Genomic DNA, 19,593 nt, shown 5'->3' with positions numbered 1-19,593 from the left:
ACCTACCACAGGGTCAGCAGCTCCGCCTACCACCTCTCTGGTGAACGCTTAGCAGTCATCCAGGCCGCTGCTGGGCCAGAACCCGCGCCGCACGTTTAAGGTTTACCGTCCCACAGTAGCGCCTCAAACACCTGAGCTAGAAGGCTAGCGGGCATGTGCTTCCGGTGGGCGCCAACCAATGGCAGGCCAGGCTCCATCCGCACTGCTGATTGGCTCCCATATCCCGCAAGGTGGCAACTCTCGCAGGAGTTTAAACACTGGTACGTGCTGTGCCGTTACTGGCTGAATCAACGTGGGACAAGAGTGAACGTTCCTTAAGCACAGATATGCCAAGCCCATTTTTTTGTTTAACTTTTGCCTAATCGAAGAGCTAAATTATCTATGTATATTGACAATGTGTCCCAGTTCTTGTTTGAAATAGGAACTCAATGTTTTATGAATGGTCCATTAGCATTTGATTGCAGGAATCCTATCGCGTCAACAAAAGAATAAAACAAGTGCTTACTATGGGCAAAGCACTGTGCCAAGCACCTTGGACAAAAACTGAACTGCAGCTCCAATTTTCTGAGTTACAATTCAACTGGGATAAGATTTAAATACATTAAAAGTTAAATCATTATAGGGGCACCTGGATGGCTCAGGCGGTTAAGCCTCCAACTTCCACTCAGGTCACAATCTGCCAGTTGGTGGATATGAGCCCCACATTGGGCTCTGTGGTTACAGTTCAGAGCCTGGAGCCTGCCTGGGATACTGTGTCTCCCTCTCTCTCTGTCCCTCTCTGCTTGCACTCTTTCTCTCTCTCAAAAATAAATAAACATTAAAAAAATATTTTTAAGTTAAATAAATGAGCTACATTTTAAAAAATACAATAATATAAGAACTGACAGCAAGGTTGCAAGTTTTTTGCTAATTGCCAAAAATGCGGAACAAAGTATGAATAGAAACAGAGAGAATAAGAAATGAAGGGGCCAGGAAGGGAAATATGGAAGGAAGGACTGAAAAAACTACAAGATGACGAGGGTATTGAAGGCAGAAAGGTGTGAAAGTGAAAATTGTATTTACGAAAATGTGAGAAGGGAAAGTAGCTTACCTGTGGTTATGCAATTACGTCTGTGAGACATGAGTGGTAAGGAGACAGAGAAATAGGAATATTAAAATAATTTTTAAATTGTTCAACAATAAAAATACTTGTAATAGTGAAAATTCTGTGTATTAGATAAGTGGGAGGTTTACCCACAGTCTTATTCTTCAGAACTCTGTACAATACACCTTTCTGCCATGATTAAAGTGTTCTGTGTGGGCACCATCCACTAGCCACAAGCAGCTTTGAGCACTTCAAGTATGGCTAATGCAACTGAGTAACTGACTTTTTATTATTTTAATTATAGTTAATTTAATTAACTCAATGGATTTTTATTTTAATTTAAATAGCTGCAATTACCAGATGGTTGAATGAAACTATTCTAAGTGGTACCTATGAGTCTGTTCTACAATCAACATATTTAAAAGATGTAGGTCATCAAGTTGAATGAAAAGGACCAGGTCTACAGCAGGGGAGGAGGGACTATCAGGTGTTACATATTATTCTCAAACTCAAACAAAGACACACAAACTCAAGAAAAAGAAGGAGTATACCATTTCTCAAGTACCTACCACATACAGGCTAGGTGCATGAATACACTATCAGTAGCCAGTAGCCTTACAGCTGGGAAAAATGGAGACTCTGGACCTTTATCACCAATAAATATCAGTGATAAACCCTATTTAAAAATTTCAAATAAGGCAAAACATTTTTACTTATATAATGTATGAAGACTAATATTGATAATCAGTATTGTAATTATATCACAGTTTTAGAAATTTTGGAAAACGACAAGAATTTACTATTTTCTCCTTGCATTTCAAAAGTAAGTTACAATATCATCTCTTGTTTTTTAAAAAAAGAAATGTATAAGAATTTTGGAAGAAAAACTTAGGGGAAAAGTGGATTTCATGTGAGATAAACATAAATGTTTATCATTCTAATTGTGCATTAAAGGTTACATGTTTTAAAGCCTTGAAAATTAAAAAAATTTTTAATGTTTATTTTTTGAGAGAGAGAGAGACTGAGTGTGAGCCAGGGAGGGGCAGAAAGAGAGGGAGACACAGAATCTGAAGCAGGCTCCAGGCTCCGTACTGTCAGCACAGAGACCAATACCAGGTTAAAACCCACAAACCATGAGATCATGACCTGAGCCAAAGTCAAATGCTTAACCAACTGAGTCACCCAGGTGCCCCTAAAGACTTGAAAAATTTAATCTGCAAATGCACAGCACATCTTTTCTCTAATATTATACCCATTAATAATCATTCTTTCAAACCTCAGAATTTTAGTTGTTTTAGCTACATCTGACTCATGTTCAAAAAAAAATTTTTTTTCAACGTTTATTTATTTTTGGGACAGAGAGAGACAGAGCATGAACAGGCGAGGGGCAGAGAGAGAGGAAGACACAGAATCGGAAACAGGCTCCAGGCTCTGAGCCATCAGCCCAGAGCCTGACGCGGGGCTCGAACTCCCGGACCGCGAGATCGTGACCTGGCTGAAGTCGGACGCTTAACCGACTGCGCCACCCAGGCGCCCCCATGTGACTCATGTTCAAATATGATTTTATATGACTTGAAATACGGCAAAACTGTCATTGTTGAGTGATAAAAAACATCTACGGTTGATTGTGGTGATGGTTGCACAATGCTGTGAACATACTAAAAACCATTTAATTGAACATTTTAAATGGGTGAATTGTATGATGTATGAATTATATCTCAAGGAGGCTGCTTAAAATGATAAGACGTAAAGAAACTAAATTTCAGGACACCTGGCTGGCTTGTTCAGAAGTGCATGTGACCCTTGATTTAGGGGTCATCGGTTTGAGCCCCATGCTGGGTGCAGAGATTACTAAAAAAAATCAAACTTAAATTTAAAAAAATAAAGTAAATTTCTTATTTTGCTTACTATGTGGTATTTCATTTGATTGAGTGATAAAGAAATTTTGCTTTCTTAGCATTTCCCAATATTTCTGTTCCTGGTTTTGTTTTATGCAATCTTTTATCTCTTCTTTAAGAAAAAAATGAACTACTTATTAGCTTCAAATTTTCAGGATATCAATCAGTAATTTGTATTACAAATTACTCTGTTATTTGTATTACAAAGAATAAAAATTGCCCAGTCAATGCAGTTCAAAAAAATTATACATTTTCCACTAGATGGCACTGGTGTGCAAATAGCATTGCTAGAATCTGCAGATTCATCTATTATTAACATTACTACATTGTTTTCATTCACTTTGATTGGTCTGGGTAAGATAAAGAGACGTGGAAAGTTAAAACAAGAGACTTCCTTTGCTTACTAAGCTCCTGGGTAAACAAAGTCCCCATTTTAAAGATACAAGATGTAACACAAGGAGAAATTGTCATAATCTTGTGCTAAAGCTAGAGTAAGAACCCACAATCCCTGACTCTTAATTGCTATCATACAAGTATACAATATCAAGAGTGGGGAAGTGGAAACGCTAGTCAAAAGGAACAAAAAACTTTATTATCTCCTTTTATCCCTAACTATAAAATCCTAACTATACAAGACCAATCTGTAAACTTCATAAAGTAAGAAGAGTGATCATTTTGTTTAATATTATATCACTTGAGTATAGCACAGTGCCCAACACATAGTAGACAGTCAAAAAACATTCGGTGTTTAAATAAATGGATAAATTAATTAAGGTTAACAACAACCCCATGTAGTAGGTAATATTATTTCTACTTGCAATTGAGGAACTGAAGTTGGAAATATGAAGTAACTCATATTCACAATTCAGTGGCAAAAGCATTTTGCATTCTTGAACATTATTTTGCATTCTTGAGCATTCAAAGAGGTCTGCTCCTGGACCACCTCTGGTTCATTCTTTTTACTTCATTCCAACTCCACTACGAAATCCTGATCTTGTTTCCGAATTTCTTCTAGCTTTCCGATGACCTCTTGTCAAGTCCCTTCAACAAGAAGTCTTAGAAGTCAGTATGCATTCCCACTTTGTTTGCCATTAAGACTTTTCCTAGTGCTATAGTTGAACAGTCCACCTTTTCAGCCTTCAAATCCCCAAGGTTTGTGGGAGTCGAGCAGATCAGCAGATAGGTTCTGGTTTGGGCTCTGTTATTTGTATCTCTATATAGTCTCTGGCATTCCAAGGGCCTCAGTTTCCTCATCTCAATTTTCTCAACAAATGAGGCTGGAATTGGATGATCTCAAAGGTTCTTTTTAGCTCTGAGACTATATGGTTTTTAACTTTATCCTAGAGTGGTCCTCTATTGAGTTTATGACCAAGATGGCAAGTTTTAGAGGAAGAATGCTTGGGCTCTAGGGTTGGGAAGGCTGTGCGCTAGACGGGCCTGTTCTGGCCACAGAGAATGAGGATTGCACACCCAGCGTTTGTTTCAGCGGACTGCTAGACTGACTGGGTCGGCCTACCCCACCCCGAGCCGCTAGGGGGCGCTGGAGGCCATTCCCCGGAAGCTGGCACTCTGCGCGGCCGCACAGCGCCCGGCGCGAGACCCTTGCGTCTTCCGGAAGTGGAGCCCTGGACGCGCAACGGCTGGGTGTGCGACCACGGTGGTGGCTGGCGCGCCTGAGAAGACAAGAACTGAAGGGGACCCGGGCCTGCCTCCCGCGCCGGGCTGGAACACCATGGACGAAGCAGGCAGCTGTGCGAGCGGCGGAGGGTTCCGCCCGGGCGTGGATAGCCTGGACGAGCCCCCCAACAGCCGCATCTTCCTGGTGATCAGCAAGTACACGCCCGAGTCGGTGCTGAGGGAGCGCTTCTCGCCCTTCGGCGAGATCCAGGACATCTGGGTGGTGCGGGACAAGCACACCAAGGAGTCCAAGGGCATCGCCTTCGTCAAGTTTGCCCGTAGCTCGCAGGCCTGCAGGGCCATGGAGGAGATGCACGGCCAGTGCCTCAGCCCCAACGACACCAAGCCCATCAAGGTGCAGGTGCCCGGGTTGGGATGCCCGCGGGAGCGGGAGGGGATGGGCCTTCCTGTACCCGAAGCTGTGTCAGGTGGGGTCGAGGTAGTACATCCGCTCCCTGGAGCGGAGTGGGCGGCGCCTGGCATTCCGGGGGCGGGAGGAGGGGCGGATGGTGTTCCGCACAGGGTTTCTCGGGCCGCCCGGCCCGCGAGGCAGCCCCGAGGTGCGGCAAGAATATCGGCCCCGACTTGGGCCGCGGAGCTATAGTGACTGAGCCTCTCCCCTACTCCCGCCATCTCTAGTCCAGAGCTCTGGCTTCCACGACCCACCTCTGGCCCTCCTCTCTCATAACCCCGTTTACCATGTATGAAAATAGATTAGTTTGCTTTTCCTCAGGGTGGTACGGAGCTTAGCAACTTGATAAACATACGTTAAGTGTGGCCTCTCTGGTGTTGGGCGCTTTCCCAGTGCCACACGAAAGTATGCATGTATATAATTGAGTGGAGGTGACTCAGACTGCTGCTGTTGTAGATTTGTCACACCGTTGTGATTTTTAAAATCATTTTAATTAAGCCCTCTTTGCGAAACTATAATTGGCAAACGTTTTGTTACTGCCACTTTTCTTTGAAAGCAACCCAAAATAAACTGCCTTAAGAAGAGCCAAATCATTGTGATGGTAGTGTAGTTGTGCTATTATTGTTTCTTTGCGTACTCATAGTTCACCCTGGAGATCTTTATATTGAGTTTCCAGACTTGTGTAAAAGTAACAAAACTGACACGTGGCAGGAAGGGTGATTTTGACGGTTATTCGTTTTAATCTATGCTTTTAGCACAGTGCTCGTCACATGGTAGACCCCGCGCATAGATCTTGGTGGTCATTAGTAGCCAAAATGTCCTTCCTTACTGGCTGTGGACTGTGTTCAGGACCCAGTCCTGAGGACCTGACAGTTGCTTAAACTGTACCCCCGCCCGTCGCGTAGAAATAGTTGCTGTATATGTAACTCTGTTGGAGCCTTCCACAAAATTCTTTTCCCTCAACTTTTTCCTTCTTGTTTTTTCCACTTACAACAGAGAACTGATAAGAATACTACTAATACTGATTTTTATAAATGAAAGACGGAGAGAGAGTTCAGTCTCTGGAGGTCTTCCCTATGCCTCCATCCACAAAAGAGAAGGAACATAGGAATATACCAACAACACAGTAGACCATAGACATGCCCTTTACTTCCATCCCCAACCTTCTGAAATGGAGCAGAACAGATCATCAATAAGATGAATTGTAAGGCCACGGCATATACTAGATCAATGGCTGACAAACTTTTTCTGTAAAAGGACAAATAGTAAATATTTTAGGCTTTGTGAACCACATACCGTCTCTGTCACATATTTTCTTTCTTTTTAACAGCCCTTTAAAAATGTAAAAACAATTCCTAGATCATGGGCTATTGAAAAAGAGTAAGCTGTGGTTTGTTGATTCCCTAGATTGATTTTAATTTTTATCTCCTTCCAATTAAATTAACAGAGAAGGTTTTTATACTTTCTGAATACAACCATAGAGATCTGTTGGTAACCCAAAAAAATGCTCCAGATCTGAAACCTATAGAATCCCCTTTCCTTGATTAAATTCCTACAAGAGAAGTAAAAGCCCCAATACTGGGACCCTCCTTTTTAATCACAGAAAAGTTATTCCCCAAAATAAAGTTGAAGTTCTGTTTTTCACATTTTGGTCCACTCAGTTTCAGACAGAGGATTGTTAGACTACAGGGCCTAGCTAGACCAAGTTCGTTCTTCAGCAGGTTCAGCTCTGTCTGTCTTCCACTAGAATGTAGTTTTTTGTTTGTTGTTACTGTGGTTAATGTTTTTAGTATTTCCAGTTAAATTAACACAGCTTCAACTTTTCTCATGTAGTTTGCTTTCGCAAAGTTCCGTAGTATCTATGAGACAGATAAGAAAATTATAGGCCTAGAGCCAGAAAAGATTGACTAGGTAAGAATTATTTTGTGACCAGCTATATTACCTGGAGGAAAGGGGTAAACCTAAAATATAGAAAAGTCTTGTTTTCTAGCTTTTCAAGAATGCCTCTTTAGAGCCTGTAGTCTGAACACAAATCTCAGGAGAAATCATCCATTAGGTGGCTAATTATTATACATGTGTTCTGCTCAGACACTGCTTGCCTTATTGGAAATTTGAAACACTCCGGTCTTCTAAAATTTAGAAATTTGTGATTTGATGACACCTACAACCTCAAATCTTACTTGAGATTCTTTTTGCCCCCCAGTGTCTTCCCATATTCTTAAATGTTTCCTATTTTATTTTTCTATTGATCATCCATTACCGATACATCCACTAGACTTTCTAGTAGGTCATTTCTGTATTACTCAATATTCTATTACTAATACCTCATACACTGTTTGGCAGGTAGTGTAAGTTTATTGAAGGAGTAACAGTGGACTCTGTTAGGAGACATAGGAATATGTCTCCAGCTATATCTTGTAAACAAGGCCCTACACCTCTATGACAGCTGTTTTCCAAGCAAACATAATGACTTTATGTTTTAGTACTTCTAAAATCCCCTGGCTTTATAGGTTTTCTATCCTTTTGGTTGCTGCCTCCTGCTCTAGAAATCCATAAGTTCAGGTTTTCTCATACTCAAATGGTATACAGCTCCCCCTTTAAAGTAGAAGAAAAAAGAAGCCTTAAGGGCTTGTGGTGATTTATATTAATTTTATTACATGTCTTCAAATTATAAAAAACAAACCTAGCCATTAAAGTTCTTATCCATATGGCTCTATAAAAAAATCCACAATCCTTAGAGATTTTAAGATTCCTCTAGAACAATATAACACCAAAACAATTTATATTATAAAGTAATAATCTAATGTCATAATCCAAGTAATGATAATCTAAGTAGTCCAATGTCACAGATGATGTTTTCAGTAAAACTAAATAGTAGAAAATGCTAACAGTAGAAAATGGAGCCTCAGGTAGTGCTGTGCATTTTCTTACTTACATAAATCATTTGGGTGGTCACTGAGACGATCCAGTAATTATGGTTATGTTACCTTTTCTTAAAGGTACATATTAGAAAGAAAACAATTAAAAATATGACATCTTAGACTTAAACCCAACTGTGTCAATATTACATTAAATATTAGTAGCCTAGACATGCCAATTAAAAGGCGGAGATTATCAGGATTTGTAAAAAAAAAAAAAAAAAAAAGCTAAATACTATGTACAAGGGATACAAAGCAGTTGAAAGTAAAAGGATAAGAAAAGCTGGTGTGATGTTGTACAAAATGGTCATCAACACAAGGAGTATTAACAGGGTAATTTCATAGGAATAAAAATATCAATCAAAAAGTACATAACAATCCCAAATGTTTATGCAGCCAATAATACAGCTTCAAAATACGTGAAGCATGATTGGTAGAACCTGAAGGAGAAAGATAAATTCACAATCAGGTATTTAAACTCCTTTCTTAGTATCTGATAGAACAACTAGACAAAATTTGCAAAGATAAGGAATATTTTAATAACACCGTTAATCAGCCATGAAACTGACATCTATTGAACGCTGTACCCAGCAGCTGCAGAGTACTTATTCTTTTTCAGTGCACTGGCTTGCCCTTGGTAAACAAAAATGCAAAAGTAAAAATGTATTTGGGGGGGCGCCTGGGTGGCCCAGTTGGTTAAGCGTCCGACTTCAGCTCAGGTCATGATCTCGCGGTTTGTGGGTTCAAGCCCTGCATCAGGCTCTGTGCTGACAGCTCAGAGCCTGGAGCCTGCTTTGGATTCTGTGTCTCCCTCTCTCTCTGCCCCTCCCCTGCTCACACTCTGTCTCTGTCTCTCTCAAAAATAAACATTAAAAAAAATAGCTTTATATAGATATAGATATAGATTTGGAAAAACGGTGCAGAGATTGTTATTATCTCATATAAAAAGTCATTATAGTAAAAATTGCTTTAAAAAAAACTTTTTGATAAGACCCTATTACATTGTGTTTAACCTAACATGCATCTCATACTAATAATGAAGTAAATGTACTTAAGGAATAGGAAAACAGTTAACTGATTTTTCACATTATTTTTGAATTATGTTTGTTGCTTAGGTTTTCATTGCTCAGTCCAGATCATCTGGAAGTCACCGAGATGTTGAAGATGAAGAACTTACAAGAATATTTGTCATGATACCAAAGTCCTACACAGAAGAAGATTTGCGGGAAAAATTTAAGGTACTTATGTTTTTTAATCAGCTAGCATCTATGATAATTTACAATCCTAAATCGGTTGTATGGTTACTAAATCTTAAGTGTTGTTCGAGTTAGATCATTAGGTTGGTGGTGGTGGTGAATTAAATAATTGTTTCTAAGTCATCTATTTCAATCTAGTTTTAAAATAGTAAACCTAGAATAAACTAACTTTTTAAAAAACATGAAAATGATGAAAAACATATTAATGATGATGTTTTCTGCCATATAAGAAACATAATGATGATATTTTCTGCCAGATTCAGGAAAATGAAGTCTAAAGCCCAGAATTTTAAATTAGGTCACATACATAGTAGGTGGTGGACCAAGATTTAAACCCAGGCTGTCTGAATCCAGAACCTGCTCTTGGTCTTTACAATTTCAAAGCACCCTCTCACCACTCTGTTGCTTTCATGTAGAGGTAAATGAAGCAAGCCTAAGTGTGTGAACTATATTATCTATTTATATACAAAGCCTATGGCATATTGATCTTGTACTTATTCACAGAAAGGCTCATCCTTTACAGAATTTTTGTTCTAAAGTTAAGGACTTATATTTAAAGAAAAAATCTACAGCTCTGAACCATATATATAGCAAGAGCTATGGTAATGACTGATAGTGAAATTTGAAGATCATTTTAAATCTCTTTATAGCCAATGACTTTTATATGCAATGATATACTTTCACTAAAAATTACTAAAAAGCAATTCTCAAATTGTTATGAGTTGTAACTTTTTATCCATTATCTACTAATTTTCCCAATACTATGAATTAGGTGGGCAACAAATAAGAAAGAAAATAGTCAAAAGTAATTTTCAGACTTTCTCTCTCTGAAAATTCAATTGAGAGTTGAATAAAATACCTCAAAAATAACAAATACCAAAAATACATAGTCCATACTTCCTCCAAAAGTAAGAAAAAAGTTGTTACCTTATATGTTTATAAATTCTTATCCTTTTCTGAGCAAACAAATATGACATTTTTATCCAAATGTATAATAATTAAGTTGCTAATTGGGTGCATGAGAATTTTACGAAATTAATAATAAACACTAACGGGGCACCTGAGTGGCTCAGTTGCTTAAGCATCCTGTTCTTGATTTAGCCTCAGGTCATGATCTCATGGTTGGTGGTATTCAAACCCTGCCTGGGGCTCTCTGCTGACAGTGCAGAGCCTGTTTAGGATTAAAATTGTTTCTGCCCCTCCCCTGCTCATGTACTTTCTTTCTCTCTCAATAACTATTAAAAAAAAATAAGCCCTAAGAATTTCTATCCCATATTTCTCCCAACATTAAAAATAAACTTTTACCCATATTTTTCATGTGGAGAATTGACTGAGTAAACCTGTGTGTTTTAGTTATATATTTTGTGAGGCTTCTCTTCAAAAGAATACACAGGTGTGTCCTGTTAGAAGGCAGACGACTATAACTATAACTAATGTTTAGTGTGTCCCAAACTCTATATAAGCACTTTAGGTCTATTAGTTCATTTAACCCTTACAATAACCCTATGAAGGAGTTATAGCTATTAGCCCCATTTAACAGATAAGGAAACAGGCTCAGAGAGGATAAATAAACTGCCCAGTTAATAAGGGACTGAGCCAGGTTCGAATATGGAAGGTTCGATTCCAGCTTGTAATCACCACTAAGACTTTGGAGCTTTCCAAACCATGTACACATTCTTACTCTCCCTCCATGACTTAGACAAGTTATTTGATTTCCTCTCTAAGACCCAGTTTCCTTGTCTGTGAAATAACTTATATATTATACACACACACACACACACCCCTTGAAGGATTGTTTTAACAGTAAGGAAATATATGTAAAGCAAATGCTCAGAAAAGGAAAATGAAAATCATCATGATTTTGATTATGTTATTTGCTTATATCATTATTATGGTTTTTTTCTAGTGCCTCATTAGTTTGTGACATTTTGATTCTATTATTAAAAATGGCTATATATTCTAATTCTTATTTCTAGTTTTGCAAATAAAGGGTGCAAATAAACAAATTTTAAGTTCTGAAATAATCTGTTCACAGTTACTGATTTTGACTCCTCTAAGATCGTTTCTTTTAACTCTCATAGGTGTATGGAGATATCGAATACTGCAGCATTATTAAGAATAAAGTAACTGGAGAAAGTAAAGGTTTGGGCTATGTTCGATACTTAAAACCATCACAAGCTGCCCAAGCAATAGAAAACTGTGATCGAAGTAAGGATGTGTTCATTTAACATGTTGAAGACTTTCTTAAAACTTTTAATTATTCTAAATAATGGAATCTAATACTGGTTTTTGCTAATAACCATACCTGCTAATTTAATCTTAGCAATGGGAGTTTAAATATATATATACCTGGGATGAAAAGTATTTGAGGGCTGTGATTAAGCTTTTGTTGAGGCGCCATCTTGAAGAAAAATATGGGCAACTACGTTAACTTAAGTGAAAATACTGTTACCATATTTTGGTTATTACTTCTAAGGTTTGGGAGTTTAATATTTAAAATTTTTAAGTATTAAATTGACTTACCCTTTCAGGCTCAAAAAATTTTTCTTTTCTTTATATTGAAAAAACTCAAGTTTTCTGTAAAATTTGTTCATATTTAACCTAAACCCTAAATAGAATTAAATTTGCCAATAAACATACAGGTTAAGGATGGGGTTTAGTGTTATATATGCTCATATAGGTAAATAAATATACATTAGGTTAATTTCAAGCTAGAGTGACATTAATTGGATCTTTTGCTGTTGGTGTACATAATGAAGAATAAGAATTTTTAAGAAGCCAAGGAAAATATTCTTTGTTGTCATACTTCTAGTTATATTGACCTTTAGAAATGATGAATACTCTAGGTTTTAGGATATTATGAAGATCTATATGTACTGAAGAATTATTGCTAATCACTAGAATTCTTAGGTAAGCCTAAGATATATACCAAAATTTTCTCTCAGATCCTTCTAAATTTCTCAGTCAGCCAGCACTAATTGAGTACCTATGGTATACTTGGCAATATGTTAAGTAAAGAGGTACAGAGCGAATATATAGCTTTTAAGGAGTTTAACTATATTGGGTAGCCAAGATCTACTAGTAAAAAATTGTTAAAGAATATTAGGAGAATTTTTTAAAAGGCTCTTTGAAAGCAGGGAGTATGTTTTATGTTTCTGTCTCTGTTATTCCTTCTACCTAGTACAGTTATAGGCCCTCAGTAAAGATTTATTGAGATTTCTATCAAAGATACTGCTATTTATAATAGACTCAATAAAAATTTGCCAGATGAGGAAATGTTCAAAAATGTGTGCTATGGTCCATCAGTGGTGAAAAACAAGTGCACTGAGAGCACAAGAACACATCTAGAGGTGAGATTTACATTTGGTATAAATTAGGCAGGACAGAAGGTGAGAGCAGTGTTTGCAGAGGCCCAGAGATAGAAATAAACATGTCTTTGCTTAATGCTGTGAAGGCAGCAATCTGAATAAAACATAATATTGTTGAGAAATTAGGAGACAACGTTAAGTACATTGGCACCATACATGGGAGATCACGAAGAGTTCAAGCTTAGTCCATGTTAGGATTCCGTTGTAGATTGTTTTAAAAGGAGAAAAATAACTGTTTCTGGACAGTTGATCTAAGTACAGTATCAAGGATGGATTTCCAGAGAAAGAATTCAAAATGGCTGGTTTTATCCTTTTTAGAGCCACTGAATAATATGGTTGAAGCTACAAACCTTCTCCTTTGAAATATGCCCATGTGCACATATATAAGCATTTTGTTTAAAGTTTCAGAGGGCTCATGGAACCTTCCCACCTTTTGAAGCTCATCCTTGAACCCATACTTAAAACCTTTGCTCCATAGGCAGACCAGTTAAAGAGTTGTTGTAATTAATTGAACGAATCTAACTTAGAAACAAAGTCAGGGAAATTAGAATAAAACATAACATTTTCTAAATACATTTTAAAGGAAGAATCTTGCTGACATGTTGAATGTGAAAAGCCCTCTAGGATTTTAATGTTGACCCAGGGAGAATGAATGATGATTTTACTTGGTAGTAGGGGAAGATTGGAAAGGATGAAAAAGAATTGCTGATTTTGCATGTCTACATTGACCCATAATTTGGGGTTCTTGCTCTATTTATTTTTTGCCATCTTCCAAAAAGCAAAGAAGTAGGTCTGGTGCAGGTGGCCTTTGTATAGATTTTGTTTTATGAAATTATAGTTATAAAGCTAAGTCAAGCACTGGCAATAATGTATATTTGCAGGTATTTTAAATTTGCTGTGAAGTTTGAAAATCATAGATTCTTTTTTCAGGTTTTAGAGCAATCTTGGCTGAACCTAAAAATAAAGCATCTGAATCCTCAGAACAAGACTATTATAATAACATGAGGCAGGAGACATTGGGACATGAACCTAGAGTAAATATGTTTCCATTCGGTGAGTAAGCTATTCTTTATTTTAATAGTATAAGCAGTATATGCAATCTGATTTGGATTTTATAAAATATTCTTTTATCAGTAGTCTGTAAATCTGACTTAGTGAATAAAAATTAATGTAGTAGGGTTTTTTTGAGAAGTTTGTCATGACTTCTCATGTCCTTAATATGTAACACTCATTTAACATATTTCCAATTGTAGTTTTCTGTGGTTAGTTATGTATCTAGATATTAAACTATGTCACGCCACTTTTTTGAGTGAGCTTCTGCCTCTGTGTAGCCAACCAGAAAGTATAAAAGACATCTACTTCTGTCCCCTCAGTATGAGTCCTAAGATTTTTATCCCTAAGATACTGCTGCTTTCAAACTAGGGCTAGAGAAAGGAGAGGAATGACAAAAGTAGAAGCCAGATGAAGGGGGAAATAATTGATGAAAGTAAGACCTGTAAATGTTATTTGGCATAACTTTCTTTTAGATGAAACACTTGCCATATTTTGTAGTTTTGCATACTAAACCTATTCCTGTGAAGTTAGGCTACACATTTCTACTTAACCTTCTGTGTTGAAGGCAGGGGAGTGGGAAGAATTCTCTGTTTCCTCACCATTGGTCCCTTCTGATAGTGCTAATGACCAGGAGCATATGACAAAACACCGTTCCTTGTCCAATGCAATGGACAAGTTCCAATGCAATGACAGTGCATCTTACTTTCTAGTACATAAATGTTAAATGAATTCTCAACTGTATAGAAATTTAAAGATATACTTTTTTTTATGTTGTTGGAGAACAACAATCTGAATTTTCAAGTTTTGACAAGAATGACAACAGAGGCCAAGAAGCTATCTCCAAACGCCTGTCAGTTGTATCAAGAGTTCCTTTCACTGAAGAGCAGCTTTTCAGTATTTTTGATATAGTACCAGGATTGGAATACTGTGAAGTTCAACGAGATCCTTATTCTAATTATGGTAAAATAATGTCTATTATTTTTAAATATACTGTGTTTTGATAAAATGTCTTTTCTCCAGTGGCACTTTTGATGTCAGATACTCTGTGTGTGACAATTTTGTTTTCTTTTTTCCACTTTAAATTTTCAAATACAGCGATACCTTAATAAATAACCCCCTGGGATTATAGCTCCTTTAAACAAAGTCATTTATTTTTTAAAAATATTTTAGGGGCGCCTGGGTGGCTCAGTCGGTTAAGCGGCCGACTTCAGCTCAGGTCGTGATCTCGCGGTCCGTGAGTTTGAACCCCGCGTCGGGCCCTGTGCTGACACCTCAGAGCCTGGAGCCTGTTTCAGATTCTGTGTCTCCCTCTCTCTGACCCTCCTCTGTTCATGCTCTGTCTCTCTCTGTCTCAAAAATAAATAAACATTAAAAAAATTAAAAAATATATATATTTTAACGCTTATAAAATAGAGCATTCTCTGTTTCCATTTGTGCAGCCAAAATGGAGTCTCTGTACTGCTGATTAATGCTAGACAAAGTTATAAAACCCTTAAAGTTTCCTTCTCATCCCTAAATCTTTTTCTTAAGCTTATACCTCAAAAAAACTCCTTCCCGTCAAGTATCTAATTGCTCTCTTTCTCTCTCTACATCTTCCTGGTCTTAATTGAAGCAAGGCTCTACTATCTGGCATTTGAACTTGTTACTTAGTTAATCGGTTAAACCTAATATCTCATGTTAACCATCTTCGTAATTTTTTAAGTTTTTTTTGTTTTGTTTTTTTTTTGTTTTTTTGTTTTTTAAGACTTTTAAGAAATGGAGTCATTGTGGCACAATGGAAAATGGTTGGCATTCCATTTCGCATCTGACTCAGGTGCAAATGAAATCCCAGTGCTGGCACATAGCTCTGAGACCTTGGCAAATTGCTTATCCTGTCTGGGCCTTTCTTTCTTTATATGTAAAAGGGGATTATTAATACTATCAGTACCAGGGTTAGATAAGAATTAGAAATACTATATGTAAAATACCTAATGCAAGTCCTGGCACATAATAGGCACTCAGTAAGTCTAAGGGGCTTGTCAGTTTCTTTTAAAGAATTTGAGGTAAGGGGAGTATAGAGAAGTCATACTTGGCATCTGTTCCTGGCCTATAGATGCACTTGATGTAGTGCTTTTAGGGTGCCATGGGTGTGAGCATAAGTGGGAAGGTGTTAGTCGGGTCATATAGGCTAACGGGCCTGGAGCGGAGTAGTGCCACTCTTCACACATCCTCACTATTACTCTTCCCAGCCCTGGTCTGTTAGCAGGACTGCATCTGAACCTACTTCGGACCATCTTCAACCTCTTCTTTATTCTGACTATTTTGTGTGCACACATTTTGTGTTTTCTGGCACATTCATTGTTATATGTAATTTTATTTGTTCTGTATTTCTTTCCCTTTTATCTGTTATGTTGAAATGTATTTGTTCCTTCCCCTTCTATATTGTTTCCCTGGTTGAATGTGTCTGATAAATAAATACATGTGTCATTGGAACACTTTTTTATTGATAGAGGAATCATCATACAAAGTTCTATCTGAATTGGTTTTATATATTCATTTGCTTTCTGAGTTTTAATTTCATTAAAATGTTGGGATGCTTGGGTTTAGACAGGACCCTTAAATTATAGCAGTGTTTCCCCCTAAGTGGGTTGTATTGTAAATATATTATGGAAACTTTTTTGGTTGTGTTATAAGCTCTTGGGCTCTCCATGTAAGGACTCCAGTATAAAATTATCCACCACCCCCCCACCTTCAGCATCATCTTCCTGAATTAAAATCTGTTTCCATAGCTGAAAGCTCTCAAAAAGAGTGTATAATCTGTGACTTCTAATCTAAGATCCTCTGTTCCCTACCTTTTGTTTTTCATATATACCACTTTTCCTTTCTCTACCACTGTAGCTAGCCAGATGACTGTATGTTCTTATCAGATTATATATTCCCCTCGTTTCATTTCCTGCTCAGTATGATAGGGAAAATTTTAGAATTTCAAAGTATATTTCAAAGAATAAATATTTAAGAAAAACTGCTTGGTTTTAGGTGTATCTGTCATATAAGAAACACCAATATTCTAAAATTAAATTCGTTGGAAAAAACTTACACTAGTAATTTCATTTTCCTTAAAATATCATGTTTATATTGTTAACAAAATCTGGTTTAGACTTTGTAGGAACACAGCTGTTGCATATACATATATATATATATATATATATATATATATATACATATATATATATATATAAGAACATTGTTTTCTGACCCATTTGATTCTGTATTCACTGGTTGTGTGATACTAGGCTATTTCTATATTGTTTCATTTTTATGGCAACACAGGCTTTAGGTATTCTCTTTGTTTTTTGTTTTTAATTCCTGATTCTCTACTTTGTTTTAGGTCATGGAGTGGTTCAGTATTTTAATGTAGCATCAGCTATTTATGCAAAATACAAGTTACATGGATTTCAGTACCCTCCTGGGAACCGGATAGGTGTTTCCTTCATTGATGATGGGAGTAATGCAACAGAGTAAGTACCATCTCAGGAGAGTCTAAAGCAGGGCGTACATAATATGACTTGAAGAATAAAAATAGAAAGCAGTTGACCTCTTGGGTGAGGAAGTTACACAAAACAAGTTACGGGTAAGAGACTAAATATCTCTAGTTTTCTGTAAATTATCAGTTCTTATCTTTAGTCTCCTTAGAAAAATGGCAACGCAGATGGTAGCAGCACAGCTTGCATCAATGGTGTGGAATAACCCAAATCAGCAGCAATTTCTGGTAAGTAGGTAAGAATTTAACCTCTGTAGTACATCAATTGGGTATGTAATAAATGTGGCCTCTGTTACCTAGGAAAGAAAATTTTCAGAGCTGTAGTAAAAGATCACATAGGAGCCATGATATATATATCTTTTTAGCTCTTGGCTTTAAAATCCTTAAAGTGCAGTTTTTCTTTTTCTTGTTTTTGTACCTAACTCTTCAACAGCAATTTGGAGGAAATTCTGGATCACAGTTGCCTCAAATCCAGACAGATGTTGTACTTCCATCATGCAAAAAAAAAGCCCCTCCTGAAACTCCTGTGAAAGAAAGACTTTTTATCGTGTTTAATCCTCATCCTTTACCTTTAGATGTATTAGAGGATATTTTCTGGTAAGATTTCAATTCCACAAAGTTATGTTTTATAATATAATTTATTTAAACTAGTAATTTAAGTCCTCTCACAATCTTGAAACTTCTATAACCAATACTTAATCAGGTAGAAATGATTTGTTTTGCAGTTTAGAAAAATTCCTTATTTATATGACCTTTGAAAATATATGATGATTTCCTTCTCTACTATTTACATATCCTAAGTCTCCACACAGAATTTCCAATTTTCTTTTAAAGACATAAAACATACAGTATTGTTTTTAAAAGTTGCATGGATAAAATGGACAAATCATTTGTTTCTTGGTAAAAAATAGACCTGTCCTCTAAAATTCTTGTTATATATCTTTCCCTTTGTAGTAGTATTTCACCTGAACAGTTTACTAAGCATCTTCTATTTTGTCCACACTCTCTTGGAACCTTAAGAATTATGTTGAGTAAACAATTACCTGATTGTAAGGAAGAGTATATAATAAATATAGAAAAAGGGAAGGCACTTGTTAATTTTTGTTTTTTTAATAGAACTCCTTGAATCTTAACTTTTTTCTTTTTGGTCTTTTTCCTGTTTGCCTTACAACAATGTTAGTGAATTAAAAAAAAACACCAGGAAACTCATTGAACAGCTGCATAAAATATCAGTAGTTCATTTAACTGATTCATGTAGTTTATTTCTTGAGCATCTCCTTTGTGCCAGGTGGTCACCATGCTGTGTGCAAGAGACATTGTGTAAACAAAATGTATTATGTAAGACATTATAGTCCTGGTCCTGTGAGAGCTAATCTCATATAGGACACAGACAAGTAGGTAGGATATTACAGCCTACTGAAGTTGGTATTACAGCCTAGTGAGGTTAGTGTTGTGAAAAGGAATGTGCAGGCTATGAAATACATGAGAGGAGCATCTACTTTTAAGACTCTGAGAAAACTGCTTAAAGAAGCAAGGTATAACGGAGACCTGATAGACAATAATAACTTAGCTATAGAAGAAAGGAGGGCATTCGGATGGTTCTTCCTACGGAGAGAATGTGAAAGGAGATCATTAGAATATGGAATTTGAGAGACTGTGTGGGAGGGTGAAGCAGGAGAGAACAAGGCCCATGTCAAGAAAGGCCCACAAGCCACGTTAGGGAGTTTGTCCTTACCCTGGAAGGGAATTTTGGGGAGGAAATGATCATATCTGTATTTTAGAGAGATCACTGGGAAGACAGGGTAGAGAATGGATTAAAGAGGGACAAGCCCAGGGTGCAGGGAAACAAGGGAGGAACGTGTTTGAGTATTCCAAGGAAAAGATCATGACTGGCTGAATGAGGATGGGGAACTGAGTGAGAATGAAGAGAACTTGACTAATAGAGGACGTGCTTGAGAAGGAGGATTGGCTTGCAGATTGGGTGTGGGGAGAGGAATGGAAAAGGAGTCCAGAATGGACCCCAATTTTGGGACCTACGCAGTTGTATTTTTACCAATTTCAGTTGATTTTTTTACTTTGTTTCAGTCGTTTTGGTAACCTGATCGAAGTTTACCTTGTGTCAGGAAAAAATGTGGGGTATGCCAAGTATGCAGATAGAATAAGCGCCAATGATGCCATTACTACTTTACATGGAAAGATCCTTAATGGAGTCAGACTTAAAGTTATGTTGGCAGATTCCCCAAGGGAAGAATCTAACAAACGACAGAGAACTTACTGATTCTTGAGGTAAGCCCTTTTTACTCTGAATTTTAAAAACATACCAGCTAAATATTATAGCCAGAGGAATATGTATAGAGTTTTCTTTTTAGGGATTTGGAAGCTATCAGTTAAAAGCCTTGTGACTTAA

At 37.1% G+C, this 19,593-nt stretch overlaps 1 protein-coding gene across 1 annotated transcript; it reads left to right on the top strand.

The window, feature by feature from the left end:
* The first annotated feature begins 4,576 nt into the window (after positions 1 to 4,576).
* Positions 4,577 to 19,472, top strand: RBM45 (RNA binding motif protein 45). Its single transcript, XM_047083138.1, has 9 exons — positions 4,577 to 5,014; positions 9,105 to 9,227; positions 11,327 to 11,453; positions 13,544 to 13,666; positions 14,447 to 14,626; positions 17,034 to 17,163; positions 17,330 to 17,414; positions 17,620 to 17,783; positions 19,272 to 19,472. Exons 1-9 carry the CDS (start codon positions 4,715 to 4,717, stop codon positions 19,462 to 19,464), a joined length of 1,425 nt encoding a protein of 474 aa, XP_046939094.1. The 5' UTR covers positions 4,577 to 4,714; the 3' UTR covers positions 19,465 to 19,472.
* The last annotated feature ends 121 nt before the right edge of the window (positions 19,473 to 19,593 follow it).

Source organism: Lynx rufus, unplaced genomic scaffold, assembly GCF_022079265.1.
Source record: "Lynx rufus isolate CCGP_SWC_20201006 ecotype Redwood Valley unplaced genomic scaffold, mLynRuf1.p SCAF_2, whole genome shotgun sequence".
Classification (NCBI taxonomy): domain Eukaryota; kingdom Metazoa; phylum Chordata; class Mammalia; order Carnivora; family Felidae; genus Lynx; species Lynx rufus.
The sequence above is the reverse complement of the archived record's forward strand: the minus strand, read 5'-3'. Positions and strand labels throughout refer to the sequence as shown.

Bases quoted from the DNA above. Each gene is read 5' to 3' on its own strand.
- RBM45 (XM_047083138.1), top strand. From the start codon at position 4,715: ATGGACGAAGCAGGCAGCTGTGCGAGCGGCGGAGGGTTCCGCCCGGGC. The intron at 13,667-14,446 runs GTGAGTAAGCTA...ATGTTGTTGGAG, and splicing joins AGTAAATATGTTTCCATTCG to AACAACAATCTGAATTTTCA. The intron at 17,784-19,271 runs GTAAGATTTCAA...ACTTTGTTTCAG, and splicing joins GTATTAGAGGATATTTTCTG to TCGTTTTGGTAACCTGATCG.